The 18,442-nt window shown below is 36.2% G+C and overlaps 1 protein-coding gene across 1 annotated transcript in view; it reads right to left on the bottom strand.

The window, feature by feature from the left end:
* IPO11 (importin 11) overlaps positions 1-18,442 on the bottom strand; it is a 188,390-nt gene that overhangs the window by 75,446 nt on the left and 94,502 nt on the right. Inside the window, exons 21-24 of the mRNA XM_065905431.1 lie at positions 18,209-18,324; positions 11,937-12,013; positions 6,811-6,890; positions 6,302-6,382 (exon numbers count right to left, since the gene is read on the bottom strand). Coding sequence (XP_065761503.1) covers positions 6,302-6,382; positions 6,811-6,890; positions 11,937-12,013; positions 18,209-18,324 — 354 coding nt within the window. The remainder of the gene's footprint in view (positions 1-6,301; positions 6,383-6,810; positions 6,891-11,936; positions 12,014-18,208; positions 18,325-18,442) is intronic.

Below are 18,442 nucleotides of genomic sequence, written 5' to 3'. Positions count from 1 at the left end.
CTTAGGCTCATGGAAAAGCTTACAGTCAAGAAAAGAAAGATAAAACACACACACTGAAAAATCTACAAAAGCAACATCAAAATGACAAGGCAACTTTCTCTCAAATTTCTATCACTCCCACACTACCAATCAGTTATTTCTCAAACAGAATTAAGTTCAAAGTATCAATTCCTTATATCTCTACTTTCAGAGAAGAAATTATCACTGAGCCAAAAGATGAAGCTCAGATTCTGTAAGACAGATGGAATCCTCAACATAATCAGTTCGGTAAGAGAGTAAATGGAATAAAAATTCACAAAAACATTTCAGCAAACAACAGGACAAATGTTACTTGGCTTGTAAGCTTTAAGGCTAGAATACTTTGAAATTGGTAGAAGTGAGGTTGATAAACACATGGTGGCAAACAGGCCTCAAGTATCTGGGGTCAAGACAAGTCACACACAGATTATTACTCCTTCAGGGTCCAGAAGCTTCTCAGGAACAAGGGCCTATACTCCCATCCTTTATCCCCTACTGTAAATAAGAAACTAAAGAACCTATGAAAATAAAACCAAAGAGTCCTGCTGTATTTTCATTTTATATTTACCCACTTCCTAGCTTACAATACCATGATTTCGGATTTAAGTTTCCATGTGATTTCAAGCACAAAACACCAAATCAGAGAGGGTGTTGAAGAATGTTATGGGTTAGATAAATAATCTTTCTGGGAAAAACCAGAATTAACCAAAGAACTTTTTATTTCAAGCCTTGTTAAAAGCCTTTCTGCAAGAAATCTCTCAGAAGTCTACAATGACACTTTAATTGAATCACTCTTAAAGATCAACCTAAACATCAATAAGATATAATTCACTTAAGAATGAATACTGAAGGGCCTCCCTGGTGCTTTAGTGGGCAGGAGAAGGGTCAGCCTGCCAATTCAGGAGATCCAGGAAGATCTTTGCAGGTATAATTAAGATGGAGAAATTAGGGTAGGCCCCATCCCTGCTGGTTCAGAGGGTGAAGAATCTGCCTACAATGGGGGACACCCAGGTTCGATCCCTGCATCAGGAAGATCCCTTGGAGAAGGAACTGGCAACCCACTCCAGTATTCTTGCCTGGGAAATCCCATGGACAGAGGAGCCTGGCAGGATACAGTCCGTGGGGCTGCAAGAGTTAGACACGTCTGAGCGAGTCACACACGCTTAAGTCATTATGACTGGTGCCCTTATAAGGAGAGAAGACAGAGATATAAGGAGAAGGTCATGCAACAACCGAGGCAAAGACTGGAGTGACGCATGTGTAAGCGAAGGAAGTCGGAAACTGCTGCTAACTAACAGAAGCTAAGAAAAAGGCAAGGAACAGATTTTCCTCTAGAGTCCTCAGAGACAGTGTGGCCCTACGACCACCTTGATTTCTGAATTCTAGTTTCTAGGACTCTGAGAGAGATAATCACTATAAATATTATAGATTAGTTCCCGTTGTTATAAACCACTCAGATTGCAGTACTTTGGTATGCTAGCCCTAGGAAACAAATATCATTCTTAATGATATCATCATTTTCTCATTGCTTTACAATTTAACACTTCAGTAATTTGGCATATGAACCTCTCCAATTTATCGATACTAAAGGTTTTAAATAACATCATTATCCCCACCCTCAACAGATAATTCTCACAATAGTCCCTCTGTTCTTGTTCATGTCTCTGCAGTATCTAACACTGTATTAATCTAATTTACCCTGCTAGGATTACCAGATTTAGCAAATAAAAATACTATGTTTTATCGGCAACCCTAACCCTACCAAACAGTTAAGACTCAGTTCCCATCTCAACTCGCTCTCTCTGAAAAGTGTTCTCTGCAAAATGCTGGGTTGGAAGATCACTTCTATATTCCCAGAGGAACATAAAGTGAATAGACAGCAATGTGGTTAAAGCGTCTGCCTGCAATGCGGGAGACCTGGGTTCGATCCCTGGGTCAGGAAGATCCCCTGGAGAAGGAAATGGCAACCCACTCCAGTATTCTTGTCTGAAGAATCCCATGGACCGAGAAGCCTGGTGGGCTACAGTCCGTGGCGTCACAAAGAGTCAGACACGACTGAGTGACTTAACTTTCTAACTTTCATAGCAGAAAGGGGTCATGAAAATCACCTGGGGAACTTTTTAAAAAAGAAATCCTAATATCTTATGTCAAATATGTACTCAAATTTTCAAAAAATTCACCAGGTAATCTGAGATACCTCTAATCCAAAACTATGTAACACACTAAATATGGGCTACCTGTTTACCAGCTTCCAACCCCGAAAAGAATGACTACTCAAAAGCAGAAACTGGTTTTCCCATCACATGGGCCTAGAAGAATGCACTGAAGACCAACAGCAGAGGTTGGCAGACAATGATGTTGGGCCAGACCCAGACAACTGCATGATTTTGTTGGATACATGTAGCCTATGCCTGCTTTCAATCCACAACAACAGATACATAAACAGTTTAGACAAAAACGCTATGGCCCACAAAACCTAAAACATGTATTATACAAAAAGTTCGCTGACACGTGACTCACACGGTCAGTTGAAGCTGAAGTTTAATGGTTCTATGAAGACCTACATGACCATCTAGAACTAACACCCAAAAAGATGTCCCTTTTATTACAGGGGACTGGAATGCAAAAGTAGGAAGTCAAGAAATACCTGGAGTAACAGGAAAATTTGGCTTTGGAGTACAGAATGAAACAGGGCAAAGGCTAACAGAGTTTTGCCAAGAGAATGCACTGGTCATAGCAAACACCCTCTTCCAAGAACACAAGAGAAGACTCTACACATGGACATCATCAGATGATCAATACTGAAATCAGACTGATTATATTCTTTGCAGCCAAAAATGAAGAAGCTCTATACAGTCAGCAAAAATAAGACCAGGAGCTGATTGTGGCTCAGATCATGAACTCCTTATTGCCAAATTCAGACTTAAATTGAAGAAAGTAAGGAAAACCACTAGACCATTCAGGTATGACCTAAATCAAATCCCTTATGATTATACAATGGAAGTGACAAACAGATTGAAGGGATTAGATCTGATAGAGTGCCTGAAGAACTATGGACAGAGATTCCTGACATTGTGCAGGAGGCAGTGATAAAAACCATCCCCAAGAAAAAGGCAAAATGGTTGTCTGAGGAGGCCTTACAAATAGCTGTAAAAAGAAGAGAATTGAAAAGCAAAGGAGAAAAGGAAAGATATACCCATTTGAAAGCAGAGTTCCAAAGAACAGCAAGGAGAGATAAGAACGCCTTCCTCAGTGATCAATGCAAAGAAACAGAGGAAAACAATAGAATGGGAAAGACTAGAGATCTCTTCAAGAAAATTAGAGATACCAAGGGAACTTTTCATGCAAAGATGGGCACAACAAAGGACAGAAATGGTATGGACCTAATAGAAGCAGAAGGTATTAAGAAGAGGCGGCAAGAATACACAGAAGAACTATACAAGAAAAATCTTCATGACCCAGATAATCATGATCGTGTGATCACTCACCTAGAGCCAGACATCCTAAAATGCAAAGTCAAGTGCCCCTTAGGAAGAAGCATCACTAAGAACAAAGCTAGTGGAGGTGATGGAATTCCAGCTGAGCTATTTCAAATCCTAAAAGACGATGCTGTGAAAGTGCTGCACTTAATATGCCAGCAAATTCGGAAAACTCAGCAGTGCCACAGGACTGGAAAAGGTCAGTTTTCATTTGAATCCCAAAGAAAGGCAATGCCAAAGAATGCTCAAAGTACTGCACTCATCTCACACGCTAGCAAAGTAATGCTCAAATTTCTCCAAGCCAGACTTCAACAGTACATGAACTGTGAACTTCCAGATGTTCAAGCTGGATTTAGAAAAGGCAGAAGAACCAGAGATCAAATTGCCAACATCCGCTGGATCATCATAAAAGCAAGAGAGTTCCAGAAAAACATCGACTTCTGCTTTATTGACTACGCCAAAGCCCTTTACTGGGTGGACCATGACAAACTGTGGAAAATTCTTCAAGAGATGGGAATACCAGACCACCTGACCTGCCTCTTGAGAAATCTGTATGCAGGTCAAGAAGCAACACTTAGAACTGGACATGGAACAACAGACTGGTTCCAAATCGGGAAAGGAGTACGTCAAGGCTATATATTGTCACCCTGCTTATTTAACTTATATGCAGCACATCATGGGAAATGCTGGACTGGATGAAGCACAAGCTGGAACCAGGAGAAATTGCCAGGAGAAATATCAATAACCTCAGATATGTAGATGATACCACCCTTATGGCAGAAAGCAAAGAAGAACTAAAGAGCTTCTTGATAAAAGTGAAAGAGGAGAGTAAAAAGCTGGCTTAAAGCTCAACATTCAGAAAACTAAGATCATGGCATCTGGTCCCATCACTTAATGGCAAATAGATGGGGAAACAGTGGAAATAGTGGCTGACTTTATTTTTGGGAGCTACAAAATCATTGCAGATGGTGATTGCAGCCATGAAATTAAAAGATGCTTACTCCCTGGAAGGAAAGTTATGACCAACCTAGACAGCATATTAAAATGCAGAGACATGACTTTGCCAACAAAGGTCCGTCTAGTCAAGGCTATGGTTTTTCCAGTGGTCATGTATGGATGTGAGAGTTGGACTATAAAGAAAGCTGAGCACTGAAGAATTGATGCTTTTGAACTGTGGTGTTGGAGAAGACTCTTGAGAGTCCCTTAGACAGCAAGGAGATTCAACCAGTCCATCCTAGAGGAAATCAGTCCTGAATATTCATTGGAAGGACTGATGCTGAAGCTGTAACTACAGTACTTTGGCCACCTGATGGGAAGAACTGACTCACCGGGAAAGACCCTGATGCTGGGAAAGATTGAGGGCAGGAGGAGAATGGGACGACAGAGGAGGAGATGGTGGGATGGCATCACTGACTCAATGGACATGAATATGAGTAAACTCCAGGAGTTGGTAATGGATAGGGAGGCCTGGCGTGCTGCAGTCCATGGGGTCGCCAAGAGTCGGACATGATTGAGTGACTGAACTGAACTGCCCCACATGGTGAAACTGAATAATCAGCAGTGATAGTAAATGCAGCCATTTGAAAATCAAATTAACATCCATGCTAACACAGATACCTGCAGCTTTATATGTGCATTTAAGTGTATAATAAATGTCTGAAGAACAGCACATTAAATAGTGTGATGCTTGAATAAGTTCCAATGGCTGGTTAATATGGTAGAAAATTTTACTATCTATACAAACTAATACCCACTTAGTTTCCCAAAATATACTATGGATTGCTGCTTTGATTACTGTGGTTAATGTATTTCTAACAATGAACCTTTCTGGGAAAACACATTTTCATTTCATTGGGAGAAAATCAAATAGCTTTTAGGATCTAAAGCCAGGACTTTCACATTAAAAAAATGCTACTTGGTTATGTTAAAATAACACTTCACCCAACCAGCTCTCATATCTGACTTAAAACATAGCTAAGAAATTAAAAACAAAAAATAGATGCTTTGGACAAGTACACCTTCTCAGAAAGTTCCATACAAAGTAAGTGTGTGTGAACCACACATAAACATGTAAAGATATATTAACATATAATTTAAATATTGATATACAAGTATATACATTTGATACAATTCATATCTTTAATATGTAGATATATAGATAACTCAGAGTCTGTTCTTAATTATACACAATTATATACAATATATAGAGATACAGTGATTCCATAAAGATATAATGCATAAAAATTAACTCACAGCCTATCAGTTGTTTTTTTCTAATGGGGATATAACTGACATATAACACTATATTGGCTTCAGGTATACAATGTAATGATGCGACATTGGTTCTTTTTTTTACACAATTCATACAAACTTGGTACTCTAAATTCAATAGCCAATCCAAATTAAAAGTACCACATTACAGTGGGATACTGTATCCCAAAAGCAGGTGAACAAACTGGACAGGTGAGAAGTATCAGACGTCACCACCCTTTGGGTAATTTATAAGTTTTTAAAGCCTTGTTACACAAAGTGAAGTCTCAGGACAGGGGCGGGGGAGACTTTGGGGACTCATCAGCAGACACTTAGGTAGAAATGCGAAATCTACATTTTAACAACATCTTCAGGTGACTTATATGCACAATCAGACTTCAGACCCCTAGTCCAGACGTATTACACCAAGTTAATACTGCTAAAAGAAAATATTCTGTCTAGAATTACCTTTCCCCTTCTTTCAATCATCTAAAACCAAATGAAGGTCTAATTTCACAAAATACAGATGGAAAACTTACAACAATAGTCATTACCTTGAGCACTTGAACTTGCCCATCTGTAGTAATTTCCTTTAGCAGTTCACAAAAGGACTGACATAGACCGACTGCATAGGTCTGAAATGCAACGAAAAGTCAAATTATACATATGAATATATCTGCAATATCAAAAAAGGCATAATATTGAATTTGGGACTCATAATCTATTTGAGTATTAGATACTAAAGCTCTAAGTATATAAAATTTCAATTAGAACTCTGTAGGGAAAAGTTTAAGAAACAAAAATACAGTTTACTGTTATTCTGATTTTTATAGCAATGTAGGGATATATTTATATGTAGAGCATATTTTCTGTGTTAAATAATGTAATTCATGGAACTGCATCACATTTGCAGTAGGCAATGCTTATGATGATCACCCCAACCAAAGTAATAAATCAATCTTTTAAACTTTGAAAAAGCTTCAAAATAAGATTTCTGATTTCAAAGAGGAAACAATGAAATAATAACTATATAAATTCTAACAATGCAAAAACTACAACATACCTGTAAAAATTCTGTTGATGATAAAAAGATATAACCATTGATGATCTTAAAGCAGGTTCTGAGACTTTCTGAACTCAGTTCTGCCAAAATAACAATAATAATAAAGAACAAATTAATTAATTGTTTAAAGTCAGTTTAAATGAAGCGATTCATTTAAAGCTAAGCTACATGCCCTTCTTTACAAATTTTTTCTGAATGCTATTCTGACTGCTAGTATATCAATATCTATCTAAAAACTGGCATTAACCTGTTGCTTAATGCTTTCCATATACCTCCCATTAGTTAAAATAACTTAGAAAATACTAAGCTCCCTTTTCTTTCCTTTTAGAAAATAACTACATAATCCAACCTTTCATTTCAAATTAAATTTCTAGTACCAGTATGACAAACCACATGCAACTGAATCATTTTACCATCATATTTTGACATCTGCTTAAATGGGTTCATTCAACAAGCATTTACTGAGTGTCTACTGTGTTGGCATTGAACACATAACTCTACTTAAAGGAGTGCCTGTTATACTTTGAAAATTATAATTCTCAATTCTTGGACTTTGTTATTCAAATCCACTCCCCTATGAAAAACCTACACATAGAAAATGTTCTTAAAAGTATTATTAGCAGAATAGTGTAGGAAAATAATATTGTTTTTAGGTATTCCTTTCAAAGTGCAAAGCAAAAAACCATTTTGTTAAAATTGAGCATGATCAAATGTTTATGCAGTCCTATTTTACATGTCTTATCACAAACAATAATGATAAAACAGAATATAGATTACATGTATTTATTATACAAATCAAAACATGATCCCAAAATATCATCTTAATCTAAAACTTTTCATTTTGTATTGCTACTATTTTTTTTTTCCATTTATTTTTATTAGTTGGAGGCTAATCACAATATTGTAGTGGTTTTTGCCATACATTGACATGAATCAGACATGGATTCACATGTATTTCCCATCCCGATCCCCCCTCCCACCACCCTCTCCACCCGATCCCTCTGTGTCTTCCCAGTGCACCAGCCCCGAGCACTTGTCTCATGCATCCACCCTGGGTGATCTGTTTCACCTTGATTATATACTTGTTTCGATGCTATTCTCTCTGAACATCCCACCCTCGCCTTTTCCCACAGAGTCCAAAAGTCTGTTCTGTACATCTGTGGCTCTTTTTCTGTTTTGCATATAGGGTTATCATTACCATCTTTCTAAATTCCATATATATGCGTTAGTATACTGTATTGGTCTTTATCTTTCTGGCTTACTTCACTCTGTATAATGGGCTCCAGTTTCATCCATCTCATTAGAACTGATTCAAATGTATTCTTTTTAATGGCTGAGTAATATTCCATGGTGTATATGTACCACAGCTTCCTTATCCATTCATCTGCTGATGGGCATCTAGGTTGCTTCCATGTCCTGGCTATTATAAAGAGTGCTGCGATGAACATTGGGGTGCACGTGTCTCTTTCAGATCTGGTTTCCTCAGTGTGTATGCCCAGAAGTGGGATTGCTGGGTCATATGGTAGTTCTATTTCCAGTTTTTAAAGGAATCTCCACACTGTTCTCCATAGCAGCTGTACTAGTTTGCATTCCCACCAACAGTGTAAGAGGGTTCCCTTTCCTCCACACCCTCTCCAGCATTTATTGCTTGTAGACTTTTGGATAGCAGCCATTCTGATTGGCATGTAATGGTACCTCATTATGGTTTTGATTTGCATTTCTCTAATAATGAGTGATGTTGAGCATCTTTTCACGTGTTTGTTAGCCATCTGTACGTCTTCTTTGGAGAAATGTCTGTTTAGTTCTTTGGCCCATTTTTTGATTGGATCATTTATTTTTCTGGAATTGAGTTGCAGGAGTTGCTTGTATATTTTTGAGATTAATCATTTGTCTGTTTCTTCATTTGCTATTATTCTCTCCCATTCTGAAGGCTGTCTTTTCACCTTGCTTATAGTTTCCTTTGTTGTGCAAAAGCTTTTAATTAGGTTCCATTTGTTTATTTTTGCTTTTATTTCCAATATTCTGGGAGGTGGGTCATAGAGGATCTTGCTGTGATTTATGTCAGAGAGTGTTTTGCCTATGTTCTCCTCTAGGAGTTTTATAGTTTCTGGTCTTACATTTAGATCTTTAATCCATTTTGAGTTTATTTTTGTGTATTGCTACTATTCTAGAAATCACATGCACTTGCGAAAGGACAGACTAAAAAATGTTTCCTGGCAGAAGTGTAGATTCTGGGTTCTTATCTAACTCATATCCTACAAAGTGAGAAGATATTCTATTTTGATGAGAATGACCCATAAAAGACGCTTGCTCCTTGGAAGAAAAGCTATGACCAACCTAGAGAACATACTAAAAAGCAGAGACGTATCTTTGCCAACACAGATCCATCTAGTCAAAGCTATGGTTTTTCCAGTACTCATGTACAGATGTTAAGTGTTAGACTATAAAGAAAGCTGAACGCTGAAGAATTGATGCTTTTGAACTGTGGGGTTGGAGAAGACTCTTGAGAGTCCCTTGGACTGCAAGGAGATCCAATCAGTCAACCTTAAAGGAAATCAGTGCTGAATATACACTGGAAGGACTAATGTTAAAGCTGAAACTACAATACTTGGTTACCTGATGTGAAGAACTGACTCATTGGAAAAGATCCTGATGCTGGGAAAGACTGAAGACAGGAGAAGGGGACAACAGAGGATGGGATGGTTGGATGGCATCACCAACTCCTGAGACATGAGTTTAAGCAAGCTCTGACAGTTGGTGATGGACAGGGAAGCCTAGTGTTCTACAGTCCATGGGGTCGCAAAGAGTCGGACACGACTGAGCAACTGAACTGAACCCACGCATATATTTTTATCAGTAGATGAAAAACATACCCCAAATTCAAAATGTTTCAAAGGAATTATTTTGTATATTTTAGGATTGAACATATCAGTTAAAATGAGAATGTGGAGAGGACAGAGACTAACCAACTCGTTACCATGCTAATCAAAGACAGAAATAACAAAGGCTGTCACCTAGATATACGAAAGTGTTAGTATCTCAGTCGTGGGCTCTTTGCAAGCCCATGAACTATGGCCTGCCAGGCTCCTCAGTCCATGGGCAAGGACACTGGAGTGGTTTGCCAACCCCTTTTCTAGGGATCTACAGGCCCAGGAATCAAAGCCAGGTCTCCTGCACTGCAGGCAGATTCTGAGGCACCATCTGAGGCACCAGGGAAGCCGTTTCACAATAGAAGTAAGATAAAATGTCAGGATAAAAGGATAGACAATTATATTGGATAAAGTTATCCTTAGGAAAACTTCACACTGTCTTTTTCTCCTTAAGGAGCAAGTCCAGTCAAGTCTGAACTTGGGCACATTGTTTAACAGACAAACAATGAACAGCAAACTACTTGGCCACCACTGTGATAAATAAGGCAGAAGGTCTACACTTAAGAAATCAGAATGGTTACATTCTGGGTATGTCTCCACGTATAATTTCTAAATCACTGCCATCTAAAATTTTACCAAGGTCTATGAAGAAGTAAACAATATTTAAGAAAGATTTGATTTCGAAAACCATAGTTCCCATCTCTTCTCACAGATATTTTAAAAGTTATTTCTAGATTGATGTATACAAGCAAAAGCAATTAAGTCACTTTATACTGTTTTCCATGTCTCCATCATGCCAAGTACAGCTTATACTAAAGAATGCTATCTTCAATAAATACTACATACTAATAGTAAAAAAACAGCCCTAAAATTAACAAATTTATCTTCAAGTATATTGAACACTGTTCATTGTATCTATGAGTTCCTAGTAAAACTCTGATTTAAAAAAAAGTTATTGTCTGGTCCAAGTATCAAGAGGAGTTGACCATGCAATAGATCTGTATTTATTTTCAGACTGTGAATAATTTAATTCAAATGCTCTCAACCATGGGCAATTTTGCCCTCTAGAGGACATATGGCCATGTCTGGAAACTTTGGCTGTTAAAACCAGCATCCAGTGAGTTGTAAGGATGCTATTAAGTGTCTTACAATGCACTAGATTCCTCAAAAGAAAGGAATTAAAAGACGTTTCATGGGTAAGTATGAAAGATTGGGAACTCTGAATGGAATAAGCATAAACAATTTTTACATTTTGTAAATAAACGATGTTTTTAAATGGCAGTAGTTTGCAGACTGAAAAAGAAGCAAAAGGTCAGTAAATAGCACTGTATACAACTCTTAAATAGTCTATACGGTTTAAATGTGAATCTGCACTGGTAAAAATTACACACAAAGTAACTCTATAGACAGTATTTTTTGTAAATTTAAGATATCACATACTTGTGAATGGTAGCGGATATGTAGCAGACAAGCATTGGCTTTCTATGGTTAAGCATCATCAGCATACATGTTCACATTCAGAAAAGAATCAAACTACATATCATCCATGGTAGCTAACAGAGACTAAAGAGCCTAATCCTAGCACAGTGTCTAGTTCTCTAGTGTCACATGTCAAAAGTGTTGCTTCAAAACATTAAGCTTCCTGGGACTTCCCTGGTGGTCCAGCAGTTAAGAATCCGCCTTGCAATGCAGAGGCAGAGTTCAATCCCTGGTCAGGGAACTAAGATCCCACAGGCCTCAGAGCAACTAAGCCAACGCACCACAACTAGAGTCCACATGCCACAACAAAAGATCCCACAAGACACGACGAAAATCACACAGAGAAGACCCTGTGTGCCACATCTAAGACCCAACAACTAGCCCTGACTCTGTCGAATAAATAAAGAACTTTTAAAAAAGAAAATTTAGCTTCCTTGTTTAAAGCTCATACATAAATAACACCTCAACAAACAATAAATACTTTTCTAATATTTAATCATCTTTATTTTAGTGGTTCCTTAGCTAAATCAGAAATATGTATAGAGCTCATTTATGAACAACTGATATAACATGAAATGACTTTTCAATTAAGTAAATTTAGTGTTTGCTCTTTAATACACAGAAATAGTTCTAAAAAGTTATACTGTAGGGAAAAAAATTCAGAGACTATTAAAATACTACCCAACTTATATCTTAAAATCAAGGGTTTATTAAAAATGGAAGGTATAATTTACAGCTACCTCTAAAACAGTAGTAATTTTATGTTTTAAAACTTACCCAGAAGTGGTGACATATTCTGAAATATACGAAGCAACTCTGGTGTAATACATGGGCTGTTTTCCAAAGTCACTAACCTAGGAAGGGGGAAAGTAAAACAATTATTAAATCATCTTCCACAGCCTTTAAAGCTATTAACAATACAACTTAAGTATTTCAAAAACTGTCCCATTTAAAGGAAGAAAGCAAAATAGACAATACAGAGAATTATTTTTTTAAAAAACGGGGACTACTCAGTCTTTTTGTGGTGAGACACCAAACCTCTCCTCCAAACAAAATACAGAAATTAATTCTAGGATTTATATGAGAAAAGTAAGGTTTTACAAAAGGTCAGAAGATTTTTATGGCATTAGATTAGAAAAAGTCTAGAAAAAGACTGATAAGTACAACTACAGTAAAGTTAACAACTACTATGCACCAAAAGCTGTCTCAAAAAAAATTAAAACATAAAAGTTACATACTGGGAGGAAACTGTTTTCAATATGTATGAATGATATTTTTTTTTAAAAGTCAAGAGAAAAATGGACAGAACACATGAACAAATATTTCACACAAGATACAATGGTTGACAATAAACCCGACTTTAAGATATCTAAGTAGTAATCAAGAAAATATAAATTATAACCAAAACAAGGTACAATTTTATCCCATGAATCAGCAAAATATTAAGCGTGACATACCATGTACTGTCAAAGCTATAGAACAGTAACTTGCACACTGCTAACAGCAGAGCAAGTTGATACAATCACTTCGGGGGGTAAAGCTATTATCCAGTAATACTGAATATGTACCTGTGTATATAGCCATGACCTGGAACTATTTCTAGGCAGAAATGTTTACAGGGCATATGGTCTGATACATTTGCTCTAGGAGTCATGCACAAGAATGTTGAGAGTTACATTATTTGAACATCAAACAAAGTGGCAAATGAGTAAGAATTGTTACAGTCATACCATTAAGCTCATCACTATGGATCAATCTCAAAACAGGAAGCAAAAGCAGCAAGTTAGAACATACATGATACAATTCATAAGAAGTTAAAATATACTGTTTAGAGATACACACACATATGTGACTTTAAAAATATAAAAACACAAGAAAGAAACTCAAGAAATGAAAACAAAAAAACTGGTACAGTGGGTTATCCCAGCATAGAACAAACTTGCCATACCATGGGCTTCACAGATATTCTCACTGTTCTATTTCTTACCCAGAATATGGAAAATGAATTTTCACTTTATATAAGTTATAAAAAAACAACATGACCCCCATATTATTTTATGTCTACGAAATACTTCACAAGTGTTAAATGATAAAATCAGGTAATCTAGGCAGGGGACTACACAGGGAAAACCAGGTACCCCCAGATGAAGTACTTCTCAATAGCACAAGGAATGATATCTTTAGACACCTTAACTTGATCAACAGTAACAGGATTTTAAAGAGAAAGACAAATACCATATGATATCATTTACACATGGAATCTAAAATATAGCACAAATAAACCTATCTACAAACAGAAACAGACTCGGACACAGAGAACAGGCTTGTGGTTCCCTGGGGGAGGGAGAGAGGAGGGAGACGGACTGGGAATTTGGGGTTAGTAGATGCAAGCTGTTACATACAGAACGGATAAACAAGGTCCTACTGTATAGCACAGGGAACTATACTCAACATTCTGAGATAAACCATAATGAAAAAGAACATAAAAAAGACTGTACCTGTGTGTATAACTGAGTCACTCTAGTATATGGAAGATATTAACACAACATTGTAAATCAACTATATGTTAATAAAAAAACAGTTTAAAAAAAAACAATAACAGGATTTCATTTCATTTTTAAAGAATAAAATTTCAGGTAAGGTTAAAAAAAAATTCTATTCGTCTTTAAAATAACCATGAAACCAAAAGAAAAGCCCCACTCCAGTCCTGAGGTTTCACTGAGAAAAACATTGAAAGGCATATTCTAAATGCTAGAAGATGTTTAAAAACACTCTTTTACTCAACAGATCCAGAAAAGATTCTATCTGAAGCTTGTTCTTTCCCTTCCACCATCATTACTTTAGTAAAAATGCCACTCAAGTCATTGTCACTCTCACTTTTATAGCAGTTTCCATAGCATAAACTATGCTATTTCAAAGAGGGAAAAGATTTGAAGAACTGAAACTACTTAAAAATAAAATTACATGATTTATAATTTTATATTAAAAAATAAAGACTTGGAAAGGGAGGAAGTGAGAAAAAGTCAAAACACTAAATTCTTTACCATCAAGGAAAAGGAAAAGTTAACTACTTTGATGAATAATTAGACAAAGATGTATGTACTTATATCTTTAAATAGAGAAATTAAAATTTAATGTTAACCTTCCAAAAAATGTACAAAAGAGAGGACATAAAGTAAAAAAGATGTATCAATTCAATAATTCAATTCAATATCAAATAAACATACAACTATAAAAGTTCTTTTGAAGTAAAGCGTCCCTGCTTAGGTTAAAATGTAAAATTAAAAAATCTGCTCTGTATAGGAACATAACTAAATTTCAAATAAAAAAGCTAAGATGTAAAAAAGATGAACATAGATAGTTAAATCAAATCTAAACAAAAGAGGGCTTCTCTGGTGGCTCAGTGATAGAAAGAATCTGCCTGCCAATGCAGGAGACATGGGTTTGATCCCTGATCCAGGAATAACCGCCCCCCTCACACCCCATGCCACAGGACAACCAAGCCCTTGCTCCACAACCATGGAGCCTGGGAGCTGCAACTACTGAAGCCTGTGTGCCCCAGAGCCTGTGCTCTGCAACAAGAGAAGCCACCTTCAGTGAGAAGCCCACCTACTCCAAACTACAGAGTAGCCCCAACTCCCCTCAACTAGAAAAAAGCCCATGCAGCAACAAAGATTCAGCAAGCCAAACATAAAATAAAAAATTTTTTAATCTAAATGAAACAAACCATACAGTATTTATATAAGATTAAATGCAAAAGAATTTAAACACTGTACACATATATTACATCACGTTACTTCATAAAAAATTTTAAATGTATTTTATTTCTTAAATCTTATAACACTATACAAAAGTATCAAAATTTTGTGCAGTGAATATCTTGTTTAACTTACAGTTCAAAAATGCTAGGAATAGTAATTAGCCTCCAACTAATAAAAATAAATGAAAAAAATAAAAATAAAAAAATAAAATACAAATGACTGCTTGAAAAAAAAATGCTAGGAATAAAAAGGGGCACTCACATGAAGAAAACTGAATGGGATATTTTAATAGATCAGTGTCAGGATAAAAAACCAAATTAATGTGAACAAACAATCTACAAGTTAAAAAGAATAGATATAGATATTCATGAAAGTCTGCATCTTTGATATTATCATTACTATTTATGTGAATATATTACTATGAAAGTCATTAAAATTCAAATTAAGTTTAAAAAACTTGTACAAGTGGTATGTTGTATTTACAATGCAATAAATCCAGGCCTAAATCATTTACTTTAACATCAGCAAAAAAAAAAACAATGTTGGATCAAAGAAGTCATGGGGAAAAAAAAAAAATCACATAATCAATCTGAAGAATTTCACTTTGCATATAAGAAATAACTCCTTGTACCTCCCTATCAGTTCAAATTTCCATTCCCCAAGGTAACTGTTTTATACTTTTGTCCCCACAAATCTTTCTCATCTTATTTAATACTCCCATTCCAGCCCATAACACTCAGTTGATGACTATCCTTCATACTTTGTTGAGAAAATAGACATTATGAGATGGAATATCCTCCCATCTTATTCTACTACAATACAGAAGTCTCTCTCTCTGTCTCCAGTTAGAATAGATGAAATACCCCTGTTATCTAAAGGAGAAAAAAGAAAAAAAAAAAAAATCAACCTCTCCACCTAACGCTGAATCCCATCCCTTCTTGCCTCCCTCAATTACCTCACTCTCTTGAGCCTCATCATACCTCCAGATCGTCATTCCTACACTGGAGAACTGTTGCCCAACTTGAACACCCTCTTCACAGTAGAAGCTCTCAAAACAACTCTTCAATGCTCACAGGCTGTACTTAACTCCAATTTATTCTTCAGTCTACTCTCCTCCTCCTCCTGTTCTCACTACTCCACTGAAACCCTTCCTATCATCTCCCGTCACTCCTTACTATGGACTACTCTTTCTGTGACAATCAACAACATTTGACATAATTAACCATTCCCTCTTTTAAGATATATTCTCTCTTGGCTTGGTTTTCCTCCTCTGACAGCTTCTCATGCAATCTCAAAATTTTTTCTTCAGGATTCTGCCCAGAACACTGTGTTCTCTATTTGCCCTTTTCTTCCTAGCCAATCTCACCAATTCTCAGACTTTATAAATCATATATATCATGTGCTAACCACTTTACAAACAGCATCTCATGCTCATACAACCAAGTCAGGTAGAAATTATTTTTCCTCATTTCACAGATAAGAAAAGATGCAATCATCAGAATATGATTGCAAACCTAATGTAGTGGTACATACATGGGACTGCCTACTTATGTTCCAAATAGAGGAGTTTGGAATACTGATTCCAAACAGGAGTTCTAGCCCTCTAAGAAAATTATATTAAGAAATATGTACTTTGATTTTTTAAAGTATCTTAGCATTAATAAATCTGATAAACTTTTAAAATGCATCCTAATGATTTAATTTTGTTTATATATAATGAAAGGCTAGGAAAAAAGGAATTACCATTAGTAAAGCAATGCATTCAATGCATTCCTATTATCTGTTAATATAATCCTTAAAAAATGTATACACCTTTCATTAACACATTAATATACTAAATCTGTAATTATATTGATAAACATGAGTCTACCTCTTTAATATTTTCATGTTATGATAAATAGTGTGTGTATATATACATATACACATATGTATGTTTACAGAAAAGAATCTATTTGCCAAAGATTACTGTTTAATTTGTAATCTAGAGTAGAAGTTGGCAAACTATAGCTCATGGGCCAAATCCAGTCCACACTCTGTTTTTATAAATGATGTCTCACTGGAGCACAGCTGCAGCCATCTGTATAAAGACTGTCTGTGACTGCTATGACACTCACCAGCAGAGCTGAACCTCTGGGACAGAAAGTACAGAGCCTGGGAAGCCTGCCATCTGCTCCTTTACAGAAAAAGTTTGCCAACCTCTGATCTAGAATAACCCACACTGTACAAATAAAAATATACGAATATAAAAGACTCCAACACACGCTAGTTCACAATCAAACAATCCAGAAGTCATTTAAATTCAAACAATATAACCTAGAAAATATGAGAAACACAAATTGCAAATTAGTAAGTATCTACCTATGTTTTTAAGTTGTTCATCTAGTATACTGATTTGTTGTTGCTGTTGTTTACAGACCATTCATTCAGCATTTGCACCAAAAACAATTTCTAAGAATCAAAAAACTGTTCACTCCTACATCCAAGGAAAACTGAAGGAAGGAAGAGAAGGAGAGGGGAAGGAATGACAGAAGGAGACACCACTAATGTTTCCTTTTTTCTGTGTTTGCTTTCTTTGATTTGCTTTTTTAAATTCCAATACTAGGTTTTTTACATTGGAGTTTTAAAAGCTTTCCTGTATTACTACCTACATCTTAAGTAGATCTGCCCCAAAGGAAACTGCTGCCATCAGTAAGATGAATCAAAAAGATTTCTAGTCAATGCTCAGTCTGTGTTTACTTAACTCCAATTCATTCATTCATTACATAATTCGTGGCTCTGAGATGCCACACAAACAGAGTCCGATTGTTTTCACCACTTAACACTGTATACTACTATACTCAGTAAAACAGGAAGTCAAGACTACGGTAGCATTAACATCTGGGGCTGAGGTATTTTGCCCCAATATTTACAGGGTAAAGCAGTAAGAAGTTGAAAATAACTCAATAACCCCGTAAACATCCCATTTAACAGTGTGGAGGTTTTTATGTCAATTTTTAGTTCTGGTCAAGATTCCTCATTTCACATTCCAAATTCCAAAAGATGAAATGCAGCTGAGTTCTTATTGAAACTTCCTCTCTCACTTTTACTATTACAAGCCTACAATGAGTGACAGATGCAAAGAAAAGTAGGAGTTATTATGTTACCCAGTTCAGGGAAACTGACTTTATGTTTTTGTTTTTAAATGCTGAGCTTTTAACCCTATTACATGACCTTTGCTGTATTGGCATGAGTAGGGAAGGCCAGGAAAATAAATAAATAAGATTCACAGTATCAAGTTTTTCCTCTTACCATAATTCTAAACCATCTTCCAGAAGATAAACATGTGGAGGCTGGGAAACATCTGTACTCAGTTGAATAACTGGGAGCAGGAAAGGGTACAGGTTCTTGCTGTCTGCTCCTAATCCCTATGGGAAGTATAAATAAAACTTAACATAGATAAATCTAAGGTCCCACCTCCCACCAAAAAATCACCTATCATATTAAAAAGCCCTAAAACCAATTTATAAAAAAATCAATCAGATT

The sequence above is a fragment of the Muntiacus reevesi genome, chromosome 14, assembly GCF_963930625.1.
Source record: "Muntiacus reevesi chromosome 14, mMunRee1.1, whole genome shotgun sequence".
Classification (NCBI taxonomy): Eukaryota; Metazoa; Chordata; class Mammalia; order Artiodactyla; family Cervidae; genus Muntiacus; species Muntiacus reevesi.
This window is presented reverse-complemented; position numbering and strand designations above follow the sequence as displayed.